Here is a 24,124-nt window from a genome sequence, read left to right on the forward strand (position 1 = left end):
GGGTAAGGGAGGTTTGAAAGCTAGCCAGTCAGGTTCTGAGGTCAAGCCTAGCTTCTCCAGAGCCCTCAGGTGGAGCAGAAAGGACGTGTCAGGTGGGATGCTTGCTTGGTCCAGGGTTGCGATGTTGCACACTGCATCTTCTTCCAGGGGCTGGTCATTTTCTCACCCATAACAGTCTGGGTGTGGTGGTGGAAAGAAGAAAGGACCCCGAGGAAGCCCAGCTACCAGAGGGTCTGAAGCAGAAACAAGGTAAGTACGAAGAAAGAAAGAACAGGTAGCCCGGGCTGTGGTCCTATAGCAGGGCTATGGGTCTGTAAAGGAAATGGAATAGAGTCAGCCGAGAGGACATTTTTCCTTTATCATCTAAGCCTGTCACATGACTGTCCCCTTCCCGTGACATGTGTATTAGAGGTTTATTTGATTCATGACATCTTTCCCACCTTGTCTCTTGGTCTGATTGATTTGCATTTTCTCCAACTAGTGCAGTAAAATCTTGAGGTGTATGATAGAGGAAGCCCTACCTGCTGCTGCATCACAGAAAAAGTAGAGTCCACCTGGTCCTGGGAAATAAGCTGTCTGTGAAAACGCATCTTAGCTGCGATGGCCTCCGCTAAGCACAGGAGAAAAAGTACATTGGAGCAAGGTGTCAGGAAGTTTTGCAGACTCCCAAGGCAAGAAGGGGATGTCATGGGTCCCTGGGATACAGCAGGTGGGCAGGAAGTAGGAGTCGAATTCTGACTGTTCTGCTTGCTAGTTCAAGTTCTTGGGGCCTGGACAAGTAGTAAGCAGGCAGCATGGAAGTCACTCTGGGAGTAGGAGGAGGGAAGGAGGGGGAGGAGGGAGAGGAGGGGGAGGAGGGAGAAGGGTTCATTTTGGAAGGATGGAGGGTTAAGCCCAAAAGAGGGATGCTCTAACTAAAGAGATAGACAGGACCCTTGTGGACCACGCAGCTGACTCTTCCTTTCTCTCTGCCAATACATGACTTAGCTACAGGCACTGGGTATAAGAGGGCCATACGCACTGAGGCAGGGGTTGTGGGAGAAGGACCTTTCCAGCTGTTCACATTCATCCTGCAGGTTACCACTGCCCCGGCAGGTGCAGCTTAGGGCAACACTAGCATTGACCTTGCTGATGAAGTTTGGGGTCATGGCGGTTCCTGTTGGGCGAAGAGAGGAAGGGGGTTGTCAGGGTCTAGACAAATTCCAACTGCAGCATCCATCTTCTTCCATTTGTCTCAGGACCTCAGCACCATCCTGGGTGCTGGCTCCAGGGCATTTACATCTCAGAGTCGACCACCCTATTGATTCCCTACACACGCCCCAGCCTCACCAATCAGCCCCATGTATGCCCGCAGACATCGGGACTGTTCAGTTGCACAAGTCCCGAGGATGTCCATGGGATGGCAGTGGGTCTGGAAATCCATCAGGCGTGATCTGGAAGAAAGGAAGTTTCCAAGGTCTCCAGTGAGGATCTGGACTTTACCCTCACTGTCCTTCAGCTGGCCACGCCTATCTTGGTGCCAGCCTCTTCTGCCTGCAACGTCACAGCCATCATAATTCAGTTACCACTGCTGAAGCCCCACAGCCCATCACTATGAATGTGAGTTCCTGGTCCCCTGGTCTCCAACAGCTTCTTCCAAGGTTCCTTGACTATAAAACAGAGAGGACAACGGCATAGCCAGGCCAGCTTTCAGGAGGATGAAACAGAATGCATATACAGCATTCAGCACAGAACCTGGTATACATTACATGTTTGGTGAATGCCAGATACTCCAATTATTAATATCCTACATTAGGTGAGACCGTTGTCTTTTATTTATTTATTTATTTATTTATTTTTGATAGTTGTCTTAGTTTCTCTTTCTGTTGCTGTGATAAAATTTGGGGATTTTTATTTTATCTTACAATTCCAGGTTACAATCCAACAGAGTAAGGAAGCCACGGCAGCAGGAACTTTAAGCGGCTAGTCATGTCCACAGCACAGAGGAGGGAGAGAATGGGTGCATGCTTGTATTTAGCTCACTTTCTCTTTTCATACAGTCCCTAGCACAGGGAATAGTGTCACTCTCAGTGTTGGGTCCTCCCACATCAATTACTGTAATTAAATGTAATCCCCAGGACTGGAGCGATGGCTCAGCAGTCAAGAGCACTGGCTGTTTTTCTAGAGGACAGGAGTTGGAGTCTTTACACCCACATGGTGGTTCACAATCAACTGTAACTCTCATTCTACAGGATCAGATCCCTTTTTCTGGCTCCTAAGGTACCAGGCATATACATGGCACAGAGACATACATGCAGACACACAAAATACATATAAAATAAAAATAAGTAAAAAAACAAAAACAAACAAACAAAACCCACCTATCATGACAGCTATCTTTAGTTGTTAAAATTGAGTATGTCCTGTATATGTTTCTTCACTTTGTATTACATTTTGACTTGTGCTAGGTTAATGGTTTACTTCTCTATTACTTCTACTCAACTAGGAACTCCTTAAAGGCAGGGCCAGTATTTTACTCATTTTAAAATGTGTGAGATGATAGTAATGGCTGCCAGAACAGTGTCAGGAGTGAAGAATGGCTAAAGACTAAGTCACCTTCCTGCCTTCCAAAGCAAATTTAGAAATCTGACTTTCCTCTGACATGGTAGTGCATGCCTTTAATCCCAGGAGGCAGAGCCAGACAAATTTCTGAGAGTTTGAGGCTAGCCTGGTCTACCTAAGAAGTTCCTAACCACAATAAAAAAAAAAAAAAAAAAAGAAAAGAAAGAAACTGACTCTAATTTATTTTAGGCCTCCAGGATGTTATTTCACTTTTTTGTTTGTTTGTTTTTTGTTTTTTTTGAGACAGGGTCTCTCTGTGTAGCTTTGGAAACTACAACTCTGTAGACCAGGCTGGCCTTGAACTCACAGATATCTGCCTGCCTCTGCCTCCTAAGTGCTGGGACTAAGGGCATGAACCACCACTTCTCAGTCTTATTATTTCACTTCTTTCTACTATGATTTGTTTATTTGTAAACTGAGGGTGATACAAAATAGTAATAGCAACCATCTTATAGATTTCTTATGAAGTTTAAACAGTAAATAATAAGTATCTAAAGCTGCCTCAAGTCTGTAGGAAGGGGCTCCCAGTATAAGCTTTGTAAACAAGATTAATTTATCTTTATTTTGTATGTATGTATGTATTGTATATGTCTGCCTGAATGAAAGTGTGTGCACCATGTGTGTGCCTGGTGCTGATGGAGGTCAAAGATGGAGTTGGATTCCTCCGGAACTGGAGTTCTACACGGTGTGAGTCTTCATGTGGGGGAACTGAATTCAGGTCCTCTGCAATAGCTTCAAGTGCTCTTTACAGGCGAGACATCTCTCTAGCACCTAAATGAGGACTTAAGTTCACACCCGTTTGACTTTGAAACATCTTACTCATACTCACCCTCTTCCATAGGAAATCACTTGTGAGGTGAGGGGCATATCCTATATGAAAGCCTGGGAATGTCTGTCAGGGAATGCTGAGCGATGCTTTAGCACATTGTTTTGGATTTTTTTGGGCTTTGTGAAAACATCCTCATTAACACTTTTAATTTTCACCTTTTGCAACTGTCTTACTGTGTTTTTCAAGGTGATCTTAAACTCCTGGATTCGAGCACCCTCCTGCCTGAGGGTTCTAAGGTTCTATGTAGTTTTCTGTAAAAACTAGGCTAACACTACAGATCTCATGGGATTCTGGTCAGAGTTAACTTGCTCGGGGTCCTCAGCCTTGTGGGGAAGAGTAAGTGCTCAGTGAATGTTGCACTTGTAAAGAACTTAATTTTGATTTGTTTTTAATTTTTGTTTTTTTTTGAGACAAGGTCTTACAGAGCCCATGTTGGCCTCAAGTTCAGGGTGCATCTGATGGTGTTCTTGCATTTCTGCTCTTTCTCCCTTGGCCTCCAAATGCTGAGAGTTAAGATGCGAGCCACTATCTTGGCTTGGAATTTTATTTCTTTTTTTAATTTTTAATTAAAAAAATGTTTTCCTGCTGGGCGGTGGTGGTGCATACCTTTAGTCCCAGCACTCGGTAGGCAGAGACAGGCAGATATCTGTGAGTTAGAGACCAGCCTGGGCTGGTCAAGTTCCAGGACAGGCTCCAAAGCTACAGAGAACCCCTGTCTTGAAAAGAGGAAAAACTTTTCCCCTCATTTACATGGGCAGTGGTTAGGGACCCATGGTATGTGTATGGGGAAGACAGGCAAACCTCTGGGGTCATCCCGTGCCTTCAACTTGTTGACACAGGATCTTCCTTCGTTCTGCAGCTGCCTACTTCTGCCTGGGCCAGAGGCTGGGGGGGGGATCCTCCTGCCTCTGCCTCCCACTCTCAGAACACTGGGATTGCAGGTGCAAACCTCCATTTCCCAGGGTCTCCAGTCCAGAGGCAGGCAGATCTCTGAGTTCAAAGGCCAGTCTGGTCTACTTAGTGAGTTCCAGGACAGCCAGGGCTATGAAAATAGGAGCAGTAGCAACAACAAAAACAAAACAAGATTAAAAGAAAGGAAGGAAGGAAGGAAGGAAGGAAGGAAGGAAGGAAGGAAGGAAGGAAGGAAAGAAGGAAAGAAAGAAACAGTTTCTGGACCAGTGACATGAAATCACTTAACCAAACCTGAAGAGTTTCTTCCCTCTCTATCCACGACCTACTCAGTGGAAGGAGAGAGTTGACCTTTGACTTCCACAGGGCTACCCCCACCATCCTCACTCCACTAAAAAAGTGAATAAACAATAAACATAGGGTTTTTTGATTGTTTTCATTTGTTTTTGTTTTTAGGCAGGGTCTTACTTTGTGCCCCTGTGTGGTCCGGAACTAAATTGGTGGATCACTTAGAAGGCAGAGGGATGGATCAGAAGAGTTCAGGGTTATATGAAACCTTGCCTCAAGAAGTAAAATAAAGTAAGTCTCATGACCAGGAATGGTGGGGTGTCTTTATAATCCCCTGAACTCAGAAAATCAAGGGGAAGCGTAAGCTACATAATGTCGTGGACAGCCTGGGCTACAGAAAGGAAGAAGGAAGGGTGAGAGGGAGGCTTTCACAAAATATCCAAAGAATCTTGGATTTCACAAAGTATCCAAACAGCCACTAGGCTGGCTCTCGGTTTCATGGGGAATCAGATGTAGCTTTTGAGGAAGGACAGCCAGACCCAGATAGAGAGGTGTGCCACATCCCTGCCCATCCTGCCCACCCTCACAGTGCACCTGCACAGAGGATCCGCACGGCAGAAGCTCCGAAGGTCCAGGCAATTGGGGACCTCAGAAGGAAGGGCGCAACTGGGGGCGATTGTGTTCCGCCGGCGCTCCCCACAGCCCACATCTTCGGGACTGCAAGGACATAGCAGCAGGGCCTGGGCATGGGACTCTGCAGCTTTCTCAAAGAAGGAGCGCAGTTGTGCGAGGCAGAGGTGGCGCTGGCAGCGGAACCCTGAGCATGCCTCCCCGTAGGCCTTGCGCAGGCGGTCACACTTGTCGTTAAGAGTACATAACATAGCAAATTTGAGGCAGAGGTCCGAGTCTGTGGGGAGAGCAGCACCAAGTCACCAGATGAGTCCATCTAGGCAGCCCAGCCAATCCCTGAGGTGACAAGTAGTGGAGGTGGCAGAAAGGAAGGACTGTGCTGAATTAATTCACTTCTAGATTATCTCCTTCCCTGCTCTTATCTACTTTGGTTAAATCATCTTCGTTGTCGTCATCATCATCATCATCACCACCACCACCATCCACATACATCTAACACCCACTCATTTATCTATCCTATGCTGTGAGACCTGGTGGCAGAAATCACCAACCAGAAGCTCTGCAACACCCCAGAGAACTTCCCAGCTGCTAAGACAATGCAACCTAATTCTGCTTAGGTTTGACTGGGGCCTTTCTCTTCTGTTCAGAGTTTTGTTTTGAGGAGATCTTTTTTCCTTTCTTCTTTTAAAGTGTGTGTGTGTGTGTGTGTGTTGCTATGGAGCATGTGTGGAAGCTGGAGGACAACTCTTGAGGGAGTTGGTTCTCTTCCTGCACCATATGGGTTCCAGGTGGTCAGGCTCGGCAGCAAAAGCCCTCATCCACCAAGTCAGCTCATTTGTCCTGGATTTGAGACAGGGACTCATGTATCCCAGACTGGCCCTTGGCTTGCCGTCTAGCAAGGTGCCTGAGCTTCAGGTCCTCCTCCTGCCCTGCCTCCCAAGTGTGAGGGTACAAGTATGAGCTGCCATGCCCATCTTCCGTTTCTTCTATTCCGTGTTATGTCACTTGCCCATCTTTCATTTACTGATTCACATATGGAAATTCTCCTGTATTCTGAAACTTTGTAACGAAACATGGTTTCTCTGTGTACCTTAGGTGTTCAAGAACTCACTCTTTAAACCAGGCTAGTGTTGAACTCACAGAGATCCACCTGCCTCTGCCTCCTAAGTGCTAGGATTAAAGGTATGTACCATCACCACACAGCTAGAGTGATATTTTTCCTGTATGGAGTTGTGGGGCCAGGATTCATTACATATTGTATACACACTACTGAGTTACAGCCCCACACCCCTGATGATATTTCTATTAAGAGAATATTCCGGGGGCTGGAGAGGTTGCTCAGAGGTTAAGAGAACTGGCAGCTCTTCTAGAGGTCCTGAGTTCAAGTCCCAACAACCACATGGTGGCTCACAACCATCTATAATGAGATCTGCTGCCTTCTTCTGGCCTGCAGGCAGAATACTGTATACATGACAATTAAATTAATCTTTTTTTTAAAAAAAACTATTCCAACAACCCAGAACATTCTAGCAGGCTGTGATTTTTACAGGTTATTTACTGGTTTCTCTTAATGGGTTTATTAGGTATAAGTTTATGGGCTTTTTCCTTAAAATTCCAATTCTAATATACATACTGACTATAATATAAAACTCAAGCTGGTGCACATACCTTTAATCCCAGCACTCAGGAGGCAGAGGCAGATGAATTTTTGTGAGTTTGAGGCAAGTCTGATTTGTATAGTGAGTTCTAGGCCAGCCAGGACTACATAGTGAGATCTTACCTCAAAAAAACAAAAACAAAAACAAAAAACCCAAAACAAACAAACATAACACACACACACACACACACACACACACACAGGAATTCTTCCAGGCACAGGAGTATACTCATATAATTCTAGCACTTGGAGGCAGAAGAATAAAGAGCAAGACCTCAAAGCCAGTCTGGGCTACATAGCAAGACCCTGTCTCAAAAACAAGAAAAATCCTAACTGAAAAAATACAGAACCAACTATACTATACAATAATTCTTACTTGTATCTTAAAAACTAATGCCTGAACACATTCTTTGTTTTTGTTTGTTTGTTGGTTTGTTTTGTGTTTTTAGAGAGGTAGCCCAGGCTGTCCCAGAATTCACTCTGTAGCTGAGGATGACCGTGAATTCCTGATCATCCTCCTCTTCTCAAGAGCTTGGGTTAAGGCATATACTACCACCCCCTGCCCCCTGCAGTGCATTTCTGTGTTTTCTCAAGTAGTTCACAGCCTCACTGTCCTGAGGAAAATGTGCATCACAGCCCTTGATGGACTAAGAGCTCCCACCCTGAGTGACCCCTGTGAGGAATGAGATGTTTGCTACTTTTTTCTGCCCAACTTCTCACCCACCCCATTAGAATGGTTGATAACAAGCAATTTCCTAGTCCTTAGGGACTTCTGTAGACACTGCTTTCCTGGCCACCTTCAATGTGGGCAAACACTCCATTTCAGCATGTTTTCTGCCGCCACTGCTCTCACACACCCTTCCTGAGGACCAGTGGCCCTAATGGAGGTTTCCCTAGTAACTGCTGCTTTTTAATGATTCCTGTGAACACAGATCTTGCACCATAGCTCAGACTTCCATCCTGACACAGCAGGCAGAAACTATCCCCACAAAGTGCCCCCAGTGTATGCTCCCTTCAGCCACCCTCCCCTCAGAGCCCAGGCCCAGCCTCCCTTTTCCCATCCTAGGCTTGTCCTCCACACCTGGTTTGAGCATGCTCAGCTTGCTGAGATTCATTTTCCAGGGTTTGCTGGTCACTGTGTCTTCATAGGGGGAGACATCCAACTCATAGTCACCTAGAAGGAACAGGGAATAATGAAAGCCAAGGAGAGAACTTGTAAAAGGGAGCAGGGAGGGCTGAAGTTGCTGGATCAGACTGCAAGGCCTTGTACAGCAAAACAAAAGGCATAGCCTCGTACCTAGGGAGCTATGAGCTGTGTAGATGAGAATAATTCAGAACCATGAAGATACAGGTTAGGCCTGATGAATAAATACATGAGATAATTAAGAGGTATCATTGTTAAACTCACTGGACCCCAGGCACGTGTGTGTGTGCGCGCGCACACACACACACACACACACACACACACACACCTCATTTCATCCCTCCTAGAGATCTGAGTAGGTAAGATGAAACTGAGGATGAGAGGTTAAGTGACTTGCTTAGATTCACTTTAGCTTAATAAGAAGGGGAACTGGGGTAGGCATGGTGGTGCACACCTTTCCTCACAATGGTGATGAAGGGTAGGGACAAGGGAGGCAGATCTCTACGAATTAGAGGTCAGCCTGGTCTATATAGTGAGTTTCATGACAGCTAGAGCTACATAAAGAGACCTTGTCTCAAATAGATGGGCAGGGGAGATATGAAATCTGCACTGATTCCAGAGTTTCTGCACCTAAGTGTAGACATTGGCCATGCGCACACAATCAAGCAAGGAGATGCTTTTCACTTCCCTTGCCATTACAGAAGGAACAGAAATGGACTGTGTTCTACACACAATACAGCCCAGAAATGGAAGTGAGGACAGGAACTGAGCTGGACCGAAATGAAAAAAACAGAGAAAGGAAAGACACAGTGACCCCACAACCAAAACCTCTCTCAGTCATCCTGTGGGGCTCTGGACTCCTAAAGGGCATTTGCTAGGTTATAAGCATGGTGGGTGCTCAATAAATATTGCTGGGAGCTGGGATGCAGCTCAGGGTTAGAGTGCTTGCCTGGCATGTTACTTCCAGCATCAACGATAAGTTGGGCATAGTGGTTCCTGCCTGTAATTATGCCGGCATTGAAGGAGTAGAGGTAGGTACATCAAAGAGTTCATGGTCACCTTTGGCTACATAGCAAGTTAGAAGCTGGCCTGGGTACATGAGACCCTGTCTCTAAATTGATCACATTGGAAGAAAGAGGGGAGTTTTCTGGTGTCACCCAACAGGCCTTTGTAAATGCATCTTCAAGACTGCAGGACCACAGATGTCAGTCAAACAGAGAAGAGTGGGCCTTAAAAAAGAAAGGGCAGCAGGAAGTGGGAGAGTCCCAGAAGATGCCTCTGGGAAGATCAAAAAGGATGAGTAGTGGAGGGCAGGAACAGGGATGCAGTAGATGGTGTCACCACTTCTGGTTTCCGCCCCATCACCCAATCCTGTGGGGGGGGGGGGTTTACACCTCCCTACTGTTGCCATGGGACTTCCAGGTCCCTGTGAGAGGAATATGCATGCTCAGTCCACTGGTGTTGGGTTTGGCCATATGACTTCAGCCTATGGAGTTTAGAATAAAATGTTGTCAATGTCAATCATATCTGAGCATAAGTTTTAGAACCATCACATGATTCTGCTGCCCTCCTTGTCTCTCTACCAGCCTGGATCCTTCCATGAAGACAAAAGGTGGAGCTAAGGCAATTGAAGGAAGCTCGCATCAGATGTAAAACACGAGCAAGAAATACAGTTCCCTTTTTAAAAGCCCGGGTTCTGGGGGGAGGGCTTGTTGTAACTGCAATTTAATCTAGCATTTGTTTTGGTTTTTGTTTGCTTGTTTGTTTTTCAAGACAGCAGAGAGGCAAGGAGATCTCTGAGTTTGAGGCCAGACTTGCTACAAAGTGAATTTCAGGACAGCCAAAACTACACAGGGAAACCCTGTCTCAAAAAATAAAAGACAAGAGGTACCTTGCTCAGCGTAGACACAGGGGTGTGGAGGGTGGAGAGGTAATTTGGCCCTGCCTCAACGAGATGACAGAACAGACTTAGTAGACTTCCTAGGACAGACCTGATTTTCTCTGAGGAGCACATGGGAGGTAGAGGATGTTGGGGGGCGGCAGTGGGAGGGAAGAAGGGAATCACACTGGGATTGGAATGTAAAAACCAAATCAATAAAAATAATTTTTAAAAAATGATCTGGGAAGCAGAAACACACTTTACTGTTTATAATTCTGATCATACATGTAGAAGCCATGTGTTTCAAGAGGGCCATTGCAAAAAAACAAAAAACAAAAACAAACCAACAGCAAAACCAAAACAGATCAGGAATTTCAGGATTTACACGGGATTAAGAGATGTGACTTCCTCTCCGATTCAGACAGAAAATAAGGCTGGGAAGGGTTTGGAGTTATAAAGTTGGTCATAACTCAACGGGGAAGAAAGACAAATCAAACACATGGGTGCCCTGGTAGTCATTGGGATCTCTTGATTGATCAAGGGTTAGCAGTGAATCCTGTCAGTTGGACAGATATAATCAGGAGAAGAAAAAGGAAGATTAAAACAGTAACTCCCTTGGAGGCCTGACAAGGGCAACGGACTTTTAATTCGGTCTAGAAGGAAGCACATGTCTTAAATTGTGGGAAAGGTTTCTGGGCCCACGAGATGACAGAAATCAAAGATAGAAAAAGCAATTATGTGTTGTACAGCCAAGAGCTACCAGCCCATATTAAAAGAGACTCTGAGACTTAAAATCTCCGACATCCTTCAGGCAGGAAGCAGGCTGAGAATACAGCTCAGTCCCCAAGGAGGCTGCAGCCTCCAGTGCACGTTTTAAACATGGCCAAAGAGAGTAACTGAAAAGCAAGAACCTGGCAGAGGGCCGGGCCAAGAGTCCTACAGAACAATGGACAGGGCAACAGCACCCCAGAGCAAAGGGAGCATCCCTCTTCCTAAGGAAGAGGACCTTTCAACTTAAGCTATGAGTCAGTGTGCCCTATGCCTCCCAGAGCCCCCTCTCTGCGTGTTAATTGTGTCCTGATTCTGTTCCTCACCATGCAGAAGGCAAATGACTTGTCTTCAATGTATGGGTTTCTAGATCAAGAGGAGCCAGATCCAGACCCAGCAGAGAAATTTTCATGAGCCAGGACATATGCCTGTGCTCTCTACACTCAAAGGTTGAGGGCAGGAGGTCACACCTCTAAGGCCATTCTGTGACTCATAGTTAACACCCTTGAGCAAAAGCAAAAAAGTGTCCGAGTGCCAGAAGAGGGTGTCAGATCCCCTGAACCTGGAGTTACAATAGTTATGAGCCATCTCCTGGGTGCTGGGAATTGAACCCAGGTCCTCTGGAAAAGCAGCCAGTGCTCTTACCACTGAAACAACTTTCCAGCCCATCCCCACCCCACCTCCTGTTTTGTTTTCTTGTTTGTTTTTTGAGAAAAGGCCCCTCATTGGCCTGGGACTCAGCAAGCAGGCTCAGCTGCCTGGCCAGCACCCCTAGGGATCTGCCTGTCTGCTTCCCCAGTCCTGGAATTACAAATGTCACATGCCCATTTGTTTTGTTTTAATGTGGATTCTGAGATCAAACTTAGAGGTCTTGTGTTTGCAAGGTTGACTGAGCTACCTCCCCAGCCCTTTTTGATCCTTTTTTGTTTGTTTCTTTTGGGTTTTTGTTTTGTTTTGTTGTATGAGACAGGGTCTAACTAGCCTAGGCTATCCTCAAATTTGTGGAGATCCTCATACCTTAGTCCCTCTAGTGCTGGAATTACAAGCCTCCATGTTCACCTCTGGAAGTCTTTTTTTTTTTTTTTTTTTTTTTTTTTTTTTTTTTTTCTATCACAACATAGTTCCAGAACTTGGGAGACAGAGGCAGGAGGACCTCTGAGTTCCAGGCTAGCCTGGTCTATAGAGCAAGTTCCAGGACAGCCAGGGATACACAGAGGTGATGAGTAGAGAATTTCCTGCTGGCTCCCTCTGTACCTTCTCTCTTGCTGACTCCTGTCTAGTTAATGAAAACCTTTTTGTTACAAACTTAAATGATGTGCGCTTCCTACTCTCTCTGAGTCCATAGGTCCCATGGTGTGCTCAACCTGTTATGAGCTGAGACCACTTTCCTCATTTTCTCTCAGGATCCTATTTCCAGAACTCCTCAGGCTGGGAATCTCCCTGGCTTAAGAGCTTTGTGAAGAAGATGATACAGACAAGAAAAGTGGATGCAAAGGGCTAGCAAGATGGCTCGCAGTTAAAAGGACTTACCACCAAGCTTTGATTCCCAGAACCCATAAGGTAGAAGACACCCACATGTGTACCCTGGCATGCATATGAACATATATCTACACACACGAATAAATAAATATCTTGTTTGTTTTTTGAGACAGGTTTTCCTTGTATAGTCCTGACTGTTCTGGGACAAGCTCTGGAGACCTACCCACCTGCCTCTGTTTCCCAACTGTTGTGATCAAAGGCATGAGTCTCCACCTCCAGCTACTAGTCTGCTTTTTAATGGACTTTTGTGGTAACAAAAAAGTCTAAAAAAAAAAAAAATAGTTTTGTTTTTCGAGACAGGGTTTCTCTGTGTTGCTTTGGAGTCTGTCCTGGAACTCTCTCTGTAGACCAGGCTGGCCTCGATCTCACAGAGATCTGCCTGCCTCTGCCTCCCCAGTGCTGGGATTAACAACACACACCACCAACACCCGGTAAGAGGCTAAAAATGTTTCTAAAAGGAAGGAAGAAATAGGTAGAGGACCCAATAAGATAATGCCAGATTTTCCCTGTATCTCTTACTGACGCCATATGCACAACACATTCATCCTCTTCAAAATCAACTATATTGTCTTATACCACTGAGAAATGACTGCCCCAAATCTACCTTCCCTGCTTAGTACACTCTAGGAGAGTGGCCTTACCAAGGCTTCTGGCAGGGTGAACAGTCCAGAAAATATTCAGACAAGTAGCTTGGTGCTTCATGCGCCGGTGGCACGTGCAGCCCATGAGAGAGCTGTTCCTGAGTTGTTGTGCTGCCTCTAGGCAGTCTGCAGATGTGGAAGACCCCTCTAAGGGCAATTCGGTGCCTAGACTAGAGGTGCAGGACTCCAGTTGATGGTAGGCAGCCTTGCAAGCGGGATCAGACTGGCATTTCTTTCTAGCCTGGATACAGCTGTTCACAAGCCTGCTCTCTGTGGGAAGGGAATCTCCTGTAAAGACAGCAATCACGTGAGGCCGCAAAATCTGCCAGGGAGTACTATCGTGAGGCAAGGTAGGACAGATTCCAATGAAATCATGAGCAGATGTTAGGGTATCACAAAGCCCTTTAAGAATAGGTATGGAGGGTGTTGGAGAGATGGCTCAGAAGTTAAGAGCACTGGCTGCTCTTCCAGAGGACCCAGGTTCAATTCTCAGCACACACCAGAGATCAATTTTATTTTCACTCAATATTTTTTGCATCTTGGCAAGTATGTATGTATGTACATATATGTGTGTTTATTTATTTGTGTGGAGTATTGCCTGTGTGCAGTATATGTGTCTATGCACACACATGCAGAAGCCACAGCAGGACAAAGGGTGTCTTTCTCTATTGTTCTCTGCCTTGTTGTCTTGCTACAGGATCTCTCACTAGACCAGAAGCTCATCTTTCTGTCTAGGCTGGCTGACCACCAAGCTCTAAGAATCTGCCTATCTCTGCCCCACAATGCCAGGGTTACAGGTACACACAGCCATGACTGTTTTGTTTTGTTTTTGTTATTGTTTTAACTGAGGATGCTAGTGATTTGAATTCAAACCCTCTTGCTTACCAAGTAATCACTCTTACCTACTGAGGCATTTCTCTAGCCCCTTTTAGAGGTTTTCTTCCTAAATGGCCCAATGTACCCCAGGAGTTCAGCTGGCCTTGAACTCTTCACCTTTCCTCCTTCCTCAGACTCCTGAGTGCTGAGATTACAGATATGAGCCACCATGCATGACACAGCTTCTTTTGCTCAGTAACACATTTGTGAAATTTACCCAGAGTAATGAGGTAAAATCCATGAAAGATGACAATAACTCTGTCACTTACTAAGCATGTGGCTTTCTTTCTTTACTTTCCTTTAAATGGAGTCTTATTCTATAGCCTAGCACAGGCTGGGCTAGAGACAGTCCCCTCAGGGGCCACCACAACCATTTAAAAGTCCATGCTGGTTTTTTTGGCAAGATGAACTTTTCTACCAAGCCTGAGAAATGCCTGCAGGTTGTTCGTTGACTTGCACGTGTGCCGTCCATCACCCCAGATAAGTAAACAAATATAAAAGATGAAGAGGAGGAAGAAGAAAGCACCATGGAGATGGTTCAGCTCTTAAGAGAGAATAATGCTCTTCCAGAGAACCTTCGTTCAATTCCCAGCACCCACATCAGGCAACTCACAACCGGCTGCAACCTCAGTTCCAAGGTATTCAATTTTCCAGTCTCTTTTGGCACTTGCACTCACGTAGAAAGGGAGAGAGATACACACATACAGACATACACATAAATAATAAAATAAGTCTTTTAAAATTAAAGAGAGAAAAAGAAGGGGGGCTAAAGATCAAGAGCTCAGAGAGTAAGAGCACTGACTGCTCTTGCGTGCAATCATGGCACACTTCTGTCAGTCCCAGGAAACCTGAACCCTCTCTGACCTCAAGGACTGTGCACACATGTGGACCACAAGTATATTCAGGAAAAATACCCATGAATATAAAATAAAAGTTTTACTAGATAACTTCATATGTGTAAGGTGGGGGGCAAAGCTCTTAAATTTTCAAAAATATTTAAGTATGGCATGAGATTTACTTACTTACTTACTTGATTGTATATGTGTATGTAATGATTGGTACATTTTCCTAATGACTAAGGATGATGTTGAACAAAAATGGAAAAAGCTTGCTGAACATGGTGACACACCTTTGATCCCAGCACCCAGAAGACAGAGGCAGGAGCATCTCTGTGAGTTTGAAGCCAGTCTGGTCTACATAGCCAGTTCCAGGACAGTCACAACTACAGATAGAGACCCTGTCTCAAAGAGAAAAAAGAAAGGACCTTTACCAAAAGAGGAACATGGATTTAAACAAGTTGAGGAATTCTAGAAAGTTTAGAGAGATGATAGTTACAAATAAGTATGGGTTAGTGGTTGATTGAGAGAAATGTCCCAGGTTTCAGTCTCACTGCAGTCACTGAACTAAACAAACACTTAACTGGACCAAATGTTGAGTCCTAACCGGTTCCAAAGAAAAAGCTCTCTGCTGGTACTTGACCGGGCCTGAGTCTGGCAGATTCACCAGCCCCTCAGGTCACAGAGAACTTGAAGGGATTTAAATTCAAATTTCAAGAGGAAAAAAAAAAAGTAGAGATTGCTTCCCAGATTGTGACACAGGGGCTTAATTCAGGGCAAGATCATAAATTGATACAAGGCACAGATGTTTGCTTTGATTGACACATATGTTTTCTTTTCTTCTTGGCTGGTGTTGGGAAACTGAATCTAGGGCCTTGCTCATGTTAGGTAGGCAACAGGTCCAATGCTCAGTGATATCCCTAATCCTTTTTCTTTTCTTTCTTTTATCTAAAGTTCTGGGCAGACAATTGGAGACTGAAAGCCAGGCAAGTGCTACCACAACATGTCTACATTCTTTTCTTTCCTTTTTAGTATTACTTGTTTATATTTGAGACAGTCTTCCTAGGTAGCCAGGACTGGTTGGAACTTGATATGTAGTCCAACAGCTTTAGAACTCCCCATGTAAATCAGGCTGACCTTGTCAAATAGACCTACCATTTATTCTACTTCACTAGCTAATGAAGAAGGTGTTCAATGTTTACCTCTGACCCTAACATGCAGCCACAGGTTAGGAGTCGTGGAATTTGCCAATGGGCAATCTAATCAGACTGTTGAGTGCTGAGATCACACCACACCAACTTTTCCTTACCTACTTTGACCCAAAGAAAATCTTTCAGAGATATAATTAGTGGCTATGTAAAAGCCAGACATGGTGGCGAATGTCTTTAATTCCAGAACTCAGGAGGCAGAGACAAATCTCTGTGAGTTTGAGGTCAGCCTGGTCTACATAGTGATTTCCAGAACAGCTGTTTAGAGAGATCCTGTCTCAAAAAACAAACAAACAAACAAACAAAACAAAAAACATGGTGCTCCACAGGCATGGTGGCACATACCTTTTCCCAGCACATACTGGTGGCACAAACCCCCAGTAGAGGAAGGTGTTCTCTGTGAGTTCAAGGCCAAACATGGCTGTAAACTGAGACCCAGTCTCAAGAAGGAGACTTTTAAAAGTCAGATGATTTCTCTTGGAAGAATGGGCACACCCAGGCTCCCCTGCCTATAACCTTACATCCAGCGTTGAGTAACGGCAGCCCCATGTAAGCATTTTGTGCCTTTTGTAACTGTTCTAACTGGGTTCATTACAGAAGGACTAATTGGCAGCCTCTGCTTTGGGGGCATCAGAGGCTCATCTGCTTCTCTGCAGGGTGGCTCCTTGCATGGACATCCATTTATGGATGAACGAGTCAAGAAAAACAACAAGCATTAAGGCATGTAGTCAGTCCAGCCTAGCTCAAAGTTAGAACATAGAACCCATGTTTTCCATCTAGTTTAGAATGATTTTTGGTCCATAATGCCACTTCCCTGAGAGTGGGAAGTCCCCTTTATGCTTGGCTTGAAGTGAGCAGTGGTATACTCCTACTCAATTATTAAAAAGTCCCTGTTAGTCTTTGCTCATAAGCAGCACTTGGCAGCTACTGGACAGCAGTGGTGTGTGTGTGTGTGTGTGTGTGTGTGTGTGTGTGTGTGTGTGTGTACACGTGCATGGGTGCACACATGAACATGTGTGCTCAAGCACACACATGCTGTAGTGCTTGAGCCCTAAGAATGATGCAAGGCAGTACACTCACATCCATAGGCCCTGCTGAGGCCACCTGAGCAGAAATTATTACAAGTGTTACTGTGGGATGGACCTGTCTGTCATTCTACTTCACCAATTAATGAGGAAGGCAACTATTTAGTGCTTATCTCTGACCCTAACAAGCAGCCATATGTTGGGACGAGTGGAATTTCCTGGTGGGCAGTCAAGGCAGAATGATGAGTTCTTACTGCCCAGATTTACTGATGGAGACAGGCTGTGCCGACTAGCCCCTTCTTTTTTCCCTTTCTCGTTTATTTGTTTCGTGTGTGTGTGTGTGTGTGTGTGTGTGTGTGTGTGTGAGTGCACGTGGATGTTTGTGTGTCATATACCTGTGGAAGCCACTGATCCATGTTAGGTGTCTTTCTTTATTGTTCGCCACTCTTATTTTTTTGCTTGTTTGTTTTGTTTTTCAAGACAGGGTTTCTCTGTGTAGCTTTGTAGCCCAGGCTGGCCTTGAACTCACAGGAATCTGCCTGCCTCTGTCTCCTGAGTGCTGGGACTAATGGTGTGGGTCATCACCACCCGGTCACTTTCATTTTTTGAGACAGGTTTTCTTACCAAACCTGAAGCTCATTATTTTGGCTAGACCTCCCTCCACCCCACCCCTACTGCTGATGTTACAGATGTGAGCTGCTGCTCCCGGCTTTTATGTAAGTACTGGAGAACAGGAATTCAGGTCCTCATGCTTGCACAGCAAGTACACTCCCTATGGTGCAGGGTATTGCTGTGTAGCCCAGACTGGCTTTGAACTCAAGATCTTCTTGTCTCAGCCTGGAGAGTGCTGGGATTACAGCACCATGTCCTGCTCGACTGTATTTCTGTAGCACCACATCTGGTGTGTGTGTGTGTGTGTATGTATGTGATTTCTCACTCACGGTAAGGTTTCTTCAGCTTGGGCTAGGTTGTGTTTGTTTGTTTGTCTTGTTTTGTTTTCCTACTCTGGCTCTGGCAGGAGGCCCACAGTGAGTGCCTTTCCTCATTCCTAAGGTCTTTATCATTCTTTCCAGGGACTTTAGGATTCTCTTCCTTGGGGTAGATCATGGTCCTGAATCAGCTCTGAACTATATAATCCCATAAAATTGACTGTGGATCAATTATGTTGTGGGGAAGGCACTGTACCGGCACCCTGCTGGGGAAAGCCAACCGGCTTGACAGGGAGTTCTCTGCACCGATTTTGTGGGACTCCTAACAGTGGAATGCATGTGTCTCTGACTCTTCTGCCTGCTCGTGGGCCTCTTTCCTCTCATTGGGTTGCCCTGCCCAGCTTGGATGAGGGCTTTTGCTTTGTCCGATTGTACCGTTTTGTCATGTTTGGTTGTTGTCTCTTGCAGGCCTGCTCTTTTCTGACGGGAAACAGAAGGGGAGTAGAGCTTGGGGGGAGGAAGGTAGATGGAGCTGGGGAGATTAGAGGGAAGGAAAACTGTCATTAGGATGTATAGTATGAGATAAAAATCTATTTTCAATTAAAAAAAAAGAAGTGTATAGAGCAAGTGGATCTCAAAAAAAAAACCTAAAAAACAAAAAACTTAATGTCCGGTCTTGGGAGGCAGAGGTGGGTGGATTTCTGTGACTTTGAGGCCAGCCTGATTTATATAGAGTTCTGGGACATCTAGGGCAACATAGTGAGACCCTGACTAAGAAAAAATACAAACAAACAAGCAAAAAAGAAAAAGAAAAATTCCACAAGCAAACAAGCAAGCCTACATCCAGTGAGAGTGGGAGTTGTAGCTCAGTTGGGAGTTTTAGCTCAGTCGTCTGCTCTATTAGTATACTCAAAGCCTTTGGTTCTATCCCCAGAACATAAAACAGGAGGGGCGGCCGGGTGGCACACATCTATAATCCCAGCACATGGGAGGTGGAAGCAGGATTAGAAATTCAAGGTCATCTTCTACATAGTCAGTCCCAGAACAGGGACACTACATGAGACTCTGTCTTAAAGTTTAATTAACTAATTAATTAATTTTTTAAAAATAAAAATCCTGTGGTGGTGGTGCACGTCTTTAATCCCAGCACTCAGGAGGCAGAGGTAGGCAGATCTCTGTGAGTTCAAGGCCAGCCTGGTCTATATCGTGAGTTTCAGGATAGCCAAGGGATACACAGGAAAACCCTATGTTGAAAAACCAAAAAATTACATCAATCAATTAAGTAATTAATTGAAAATCATATCCCAGTGTAGGAATAGAGCAGGCTGGTGGCAGCATTCTCGGCAATACAACAGTTTACAAGCCTATTCTGTGTCCTCTGCACCAATTCTTCAGCTTCTACTTCCTTTAGGCGGTGCAGAAGAGTTGAAGGCCACTGAGAGCCAATGGCAGCCTCTGGTCAGATTCTCACCTCTTGGGGATGCTGACTTGGTAGTGCCTTGGTTTCAGGTTGTCCCATGATTGGTTTAGATGCACCTCAAAAGAGGAAAGAAGTAGAACCAGGGGCGAGGAAACGCGTGGGTAGCCAGGATTTGCTGGGGCTCCATACTCTTGGAAACCAGCCCTCTTCTGACACTCTGGGCTTCCTACTCTAGTTTCCCAGACTCGGGAGAGACAGAAGAGCGAGAACACAAGGCAGCTAACTGCGCCCCAACACTTTTAGCTCCACCTGCCCTATAGCCCCAGAGGACACTTACCTGCTCCAAGTGGCAGCCACAGCGACAGCACCAGTAGCAGGACCACCAGCGGCGGCGGTCCTGGGCTCCGGGAGCGTCCCATGGCGGGGTGGGGACGCCGGGTGTCCGCTCTCCCGGAGCTCTGCCTGCGCAGGGTGCCGCGTCCCCTCGGTGCGCGGGACTAGCTGGGCTCCCTCGGCCGGCACCTCCCACCGCCGCCTCCCGCCCCTCCTCCCGGCGCCGCCACTCTCCCAGTAGGGTCGCGGGCACCGCCCTCCAACTCCGAAGCGCCAGGCACATCAGGCTGGAGGCTGCTTCTCCTGGACTCAGAGCGGTACAAGACCTTAGGGCCCACTTGGAGTCTACAGCGTGAGCCCCTAGAGTCTGCCAAACTACTGTCTGCTGACTACTTTCCTGGTAAGACTGCTGCTGTTAAGTATTTGTCAGAAACAAAGCACCTATCTCTTTCCGAACCCCGGGCAGTCCAGGAACAATAACCGCCACAAATGAAATCTTGTAACAACACTGGAATCAACCAGTTCTGGGCTCACTCCTGAAATACTGGAGGCAGAAGCAGGATTGCTGTGTGTTGATTCTAGCCTAACCTACAGAGTGAGTTCGGGGCTACAGACTGACACTGTGTTTCTCAAGCCTTTAATCCCAGAATTTGGGAGGCAGAGGCAGGTAGATCTTTATGAGTTCCAGACCAGCCTGGTCTACAGAGCAGTTCCAGGACAGCCAGGGATACACAGAGAAACCCTGTCTCAAAAACAAAACAGAACAAAACCAAGAAATCTTGAAGCATCACAAAGGTATCTTGATTTCGTGGGTTGTGTGCGTGTGTGTGTGTGTGTGTGTGTGTGTGTGTGTGTGTGTATGTGGTGATAGAGAGAGACAGAGAGTTTGCACATCTATTATCTTATTTGTCCTTAGTAAATATTTCCACGGGTAAGGTTTTGTGATTATTAAAATCAAGATTCTGAAAAATGGCCCCAGACTGATGAAATGATTAAGGGAAGCATAACCAGGGCAGGTCTCAGGAGCTTTGGGACATCCAGCTGCTCCAAGATTAAGCCCCTTTAACCCATGAGAGCAGTCAAAAGGTGATTCTTCCACTCTGACCCTCAGCTCCCCCAGTCCCTGCTAAACAGATCAAACCCTGACCAGGATGTAGCGTGGTTGATAGAGTGAGGCTCTGGATCCAGTCCTGAGCACAACACTCCAACGTGGGGGTAGGAGCACATAAGCTCAAAGGCAAACCAGTCTGTACTGGAAACCTTGCCCTCACCACCCCGCAACTACGGCTAAATCACTGAAGAGTGACTGGAGATGTCACTTAGGAGCCCATTTTCTGACAATGAGACCCCTGTGAGCAAACTGCTGTATCAGGATCCAACTAGCCAGGAACTGCAATGTCTAGAACGCAGCATGGCACCTGGAAGACCAAGGAGAATTGTCAGGCCTGGGCTTGATTCCCACCAGTTTCCCAAGTAAAAACTGACTAGGAAAACTTAGCAGAGTCTAGAAGGACAAGAGTAAAGGCTGACGAAAGAGGATGGTTTCGTCTCCAAACCCTCCAACTTGAGCACACACACACACCCCACACACACAGCCCGACTGGCAGAGGGCCAAAAGGGCAGGCACTATGAAGTACAATATACCTCTGAGATTTATTGGCTGCTTCGTCTGAATATGGCCATCCTGCTGCGGCCTCTGGGGGGCATTTGCAGATGTAATCAGCCCAGAAAGAGAGTCATTCCAGCCAGGGGTGTAAATCACCCTTCACAAAGCTAGAAGAGAGACATGTGGTCTTAGATAAGAAGAGGAGTGATGTGGCCTCTGTGCCCTTCCCTCCCTTCTCCTGCCCAAGGGGGAGCTGGCTCCTGATCTGTAATGCACTTTAAATGGAGTTTGTGCTGCGTTTTAATCTGTATCTGCCCTGCCAGTTTTACAGGAGACCTGTGAAAGTGAACATCTGGCTGCCCAGCTATTGTACAGGGTTGGTTTGCTCCTGACCCCACCCCCATCCCTGAGTACCCAAGGCTTCCCTCCAATGATATCAGGAAACCTGCAGCTGAGGAGCTGAGGGCCTCCACTTACCCTTCATTCTTGAAGGGGTTTCAAAAGTAATTCACAAAGAAAAAGGAAACGATTTCAAGCGACCAGCTGGGACCCTAGGAATGAACCATGTTCCAAAAACTCACAAAGATGTGGAGTGGCCACACTTCCCCAGTGACCAAACTATGTCCAGTTCATTGAAGAAGGGCACCAAAAGCATCTTTCCAATACGGCTTCCCTAGAATGACCAAGAATTTGGGGACTAGCTGGCATAGTGACACACAACTTTAATCCCAGCACTCAGCAGGCAGAGATAGGTGAATGAATCTCTGTGTTTAACGCCAGCCGGGTGTACAGAGTGAGAGATCTAGCTTTTAAAACAAATGCAGGAACAAGGTCAAGCAGATTAACTAGAGCTGCCCCCTTTCACCTGAAAGAAACCAGCCTTTTACAGGCGCAAAGGAGATGCTCGAGGCAGTTTTTCTGTCTGAGTTTACCATCCCTGTGCTTTGTGTGTGTGTGTGTGTGTGTGTGTGTGTGATATTTTTTTTATGAGACTTCAGTTTTTTAAATACATAAAATTTACAGCACAAACACAGCATTTACCTTTCAAGTTCTCTTTACAAAAATGTGTGCCATTTGGGAAGAGTACTATTGAAATCAAGATCAAAGATATCTGTCAGAATTCAAAATGGACTCATGGAATCGGGTATAACAGACATGTCTAATATCAGGGTTTGTTTATCCACATAAAAATGGTTCTCTGGTCTGCCAACAATAGTCTTGGGTCAAGTCTGGCTGTGACCTGTTTTTGTATAGCTGCAACCTAAAGCTGGCTTTCATCTTTTTATTGGGTTGTTGAAAGAAAAATGAAAACAAAAACAAAAATAGCAAGCAAAAAGAAGCCTGTCTGACAGGGACAGATGTGTCTCAAGTTATTTAGTTTCTGTTCTTTTAAAGAAAAGGTTGACTGACTGCTATTCTGACCAAGCAAGCAGAGCCACCCCTGTGCTTTAATGAGGATTGGTAACCAAGGTTAGGGAGGGTTGAGGAAACCTCTGGAAATAAATATGAGTCCCAGACCAATATGGCCAGCCCCCCAGCATACTCTCCCCACCAGCCATGTCCTCAATCTGCCAACACCTGCGAAGTAATGACAAACAAGCCAGTCATTTCTACAAAGATGACATTAGCCATCTTCTTCTTAAGAGTGACTATATGCACAGTGTTGATTAGCCTAATGGGTTGTGTGGTCTGCCGCATCCTCTCCCTATTGAGCTGCTGGGGACCAGCCCCTGGCAGTTGACAAGTCCTGAGAGGAGGGAAGAAGGCGTCAGCAGAGAGGGGAGGATGAGCCAGGCAGGATGGTCGGAGAATCTTGCAGCATAGAGACTAGCAGCCAGAGTGCTTCTTTATACAGCATTCAGTAAGCAGGGATACATTCATGTTGTTCCACAGCATAGCTCATATCATTTTTGGTTTTGGACATGTGCTTCACTTCCTCTTGCATGGCTTTTAGTCATCACTGATAACCCTGACAGAACAGAGTTATCTTTTACAGTCATTTCACCTTAAGTTTCATCATCATCGATCAACAGTTACCTTTTATAACCATTTTTACTCATCAACCCCACAACCCATAGAAACATATGACAGCCTATTCTCAGGCTAGTAGCTTTTGTGTTTCAAGGACCCTAGACCAAAACAAAATCTCCAAGCCAACCCAGGCAGATTGCTGTGTCCCAACCAGTATATTATTAACTCTTAATGGTCAGAGTGCTCAGGAAAGATCCTCAGGCCAAAGCTGCTGCAGTTATTATTTAAATTCTGGCATAATATATCTTTATAGGATTTGTTTATATGTCTAGTCCTGGCATTCTTTTGTTCTTTGGCCATAAGACATCACAGTGGCTCTACATGTGCTAACTTTTCTAAGAAAAGGAGGTCCTGACAGCTCATTCTTTTATCATCTTTCTACATCATTCTTTGCCCATCAATATAAGTCTCTGTGTAGGACAGAGGTAACTTCAGCTAATCTATCTATGTTGCTGTATATGCCATGTAATTGCTTGAGTGTACAGCGGGAAGAGGCTTATAATCTGATCTGTGGCCAACCCCTCTGGCCCACCAAAACTTGACCGTTTTGAGTTTACTTTGTTTTGATTATCTTGTTCCTGAGTAAGTACATGGACAGATGTTTCTCAGATGTCTCATAGCCTCATAGAGACCTTTGGTTTCTTTATGTGTGTCACAACCTCTAAGGCACAAGGAAGACCTTCAAGTAGATAAGGATGTCTCCCTAAAAGTGGGAGGGGGTAGAGTGTTCAAGACCTTCCTGGGGAAGCTGAGAAGAAGTGCTCCTGGGAGAAGGCATGATTTCCATCAACACAACAGCCCCAAATTGTACAAATATTAAAAGTCCCCCAAGTATGCAATAGGCGGAGATCAAAACCAAAAGTGTCACGGGGCCATCATATAGCTCGGTTTTGCTGGATCTTTGTCAAGCAGCTGTGGTGGCTTTGTGACTTCTGCTGTTCCCATCAGATACAACTGTGCCATTGAGTTTTGATT

The 24,124-nt window shown here is 45.6% G+C and overlaps 1 protein-coding gene across 1 annotated transcript; it reads right to left on the minus strand.

Moving 5' to 3' along the window:
- Positions 1 to 191: 191 nt before the first annotated feature.
- On the minus strand, positions 192 to 19,657 carry Gfra3 (GDNF family receptor alpha 3). The gene is made up of 8 exons (XM_051202361.1): positions 19,517 to 19,657; positions 12,886 to 13,173; positions 7,996 to 8,088; positions 5,222 to 5,534; positions 1,330 to 1,433; positions 1,022 to 1,156; positions 522 to 610; positions 192 to 311 (listed from the first exon to the last, which is right to left on the minus strand). The coding sequence occupies exons 1-8, from the start codon at positions 19,596 to 19,598 to the stop codon at positions 222 to 224; spliced, it is 1,194 nt and encodes a 397-aa protein (XP_051058318.1). The 5' UTR covers positions 19,599 to 19,657; the 3' UTR covers positions 192 to 221.
- Positions 19,658 to 24,124: the final 4,467 nt, after the last annotated feature.

Source organism: Phodopus roborovskii, unplaced genomic scaffold, assembly GCF_943737965.1.
Source record: "Phodopus roborovskii unplaced genomic scaffold, PHOROB, whole genome shotgun sequence".
Lineage (NCBI taxonomy): Eukaryota > Metazoa > Chordata > Mammalia > Rodentia > Cricetidae > Phodopus > Phodopus roborovskii.

Bases quoted from the DNA above. Each gene is read 5' to 3' on its own strand.
- Gfra3 (XM_051202361.1), bottom strand. From the start codon at position 19,598: ATGGGACGCTCCCGGAGCCCAGGACCGCCGCCGCTGGTGGTCCTGCTA. The intron at 13,174-19,516 runs GTAAGTGTCCTC...CTGTCTTTACAG, and splicing joins GTGGCTGCCACTTGGAGCAG to GAGATTCCCTTCCCACAGAG. The intron at 312-521 runs GTAGGGCTTCCT...TTTCCTTTACAG, and splicing joins TTTCTGTGATGCAGCAGCAG to ACCCATAGCCCTGCTATAGG.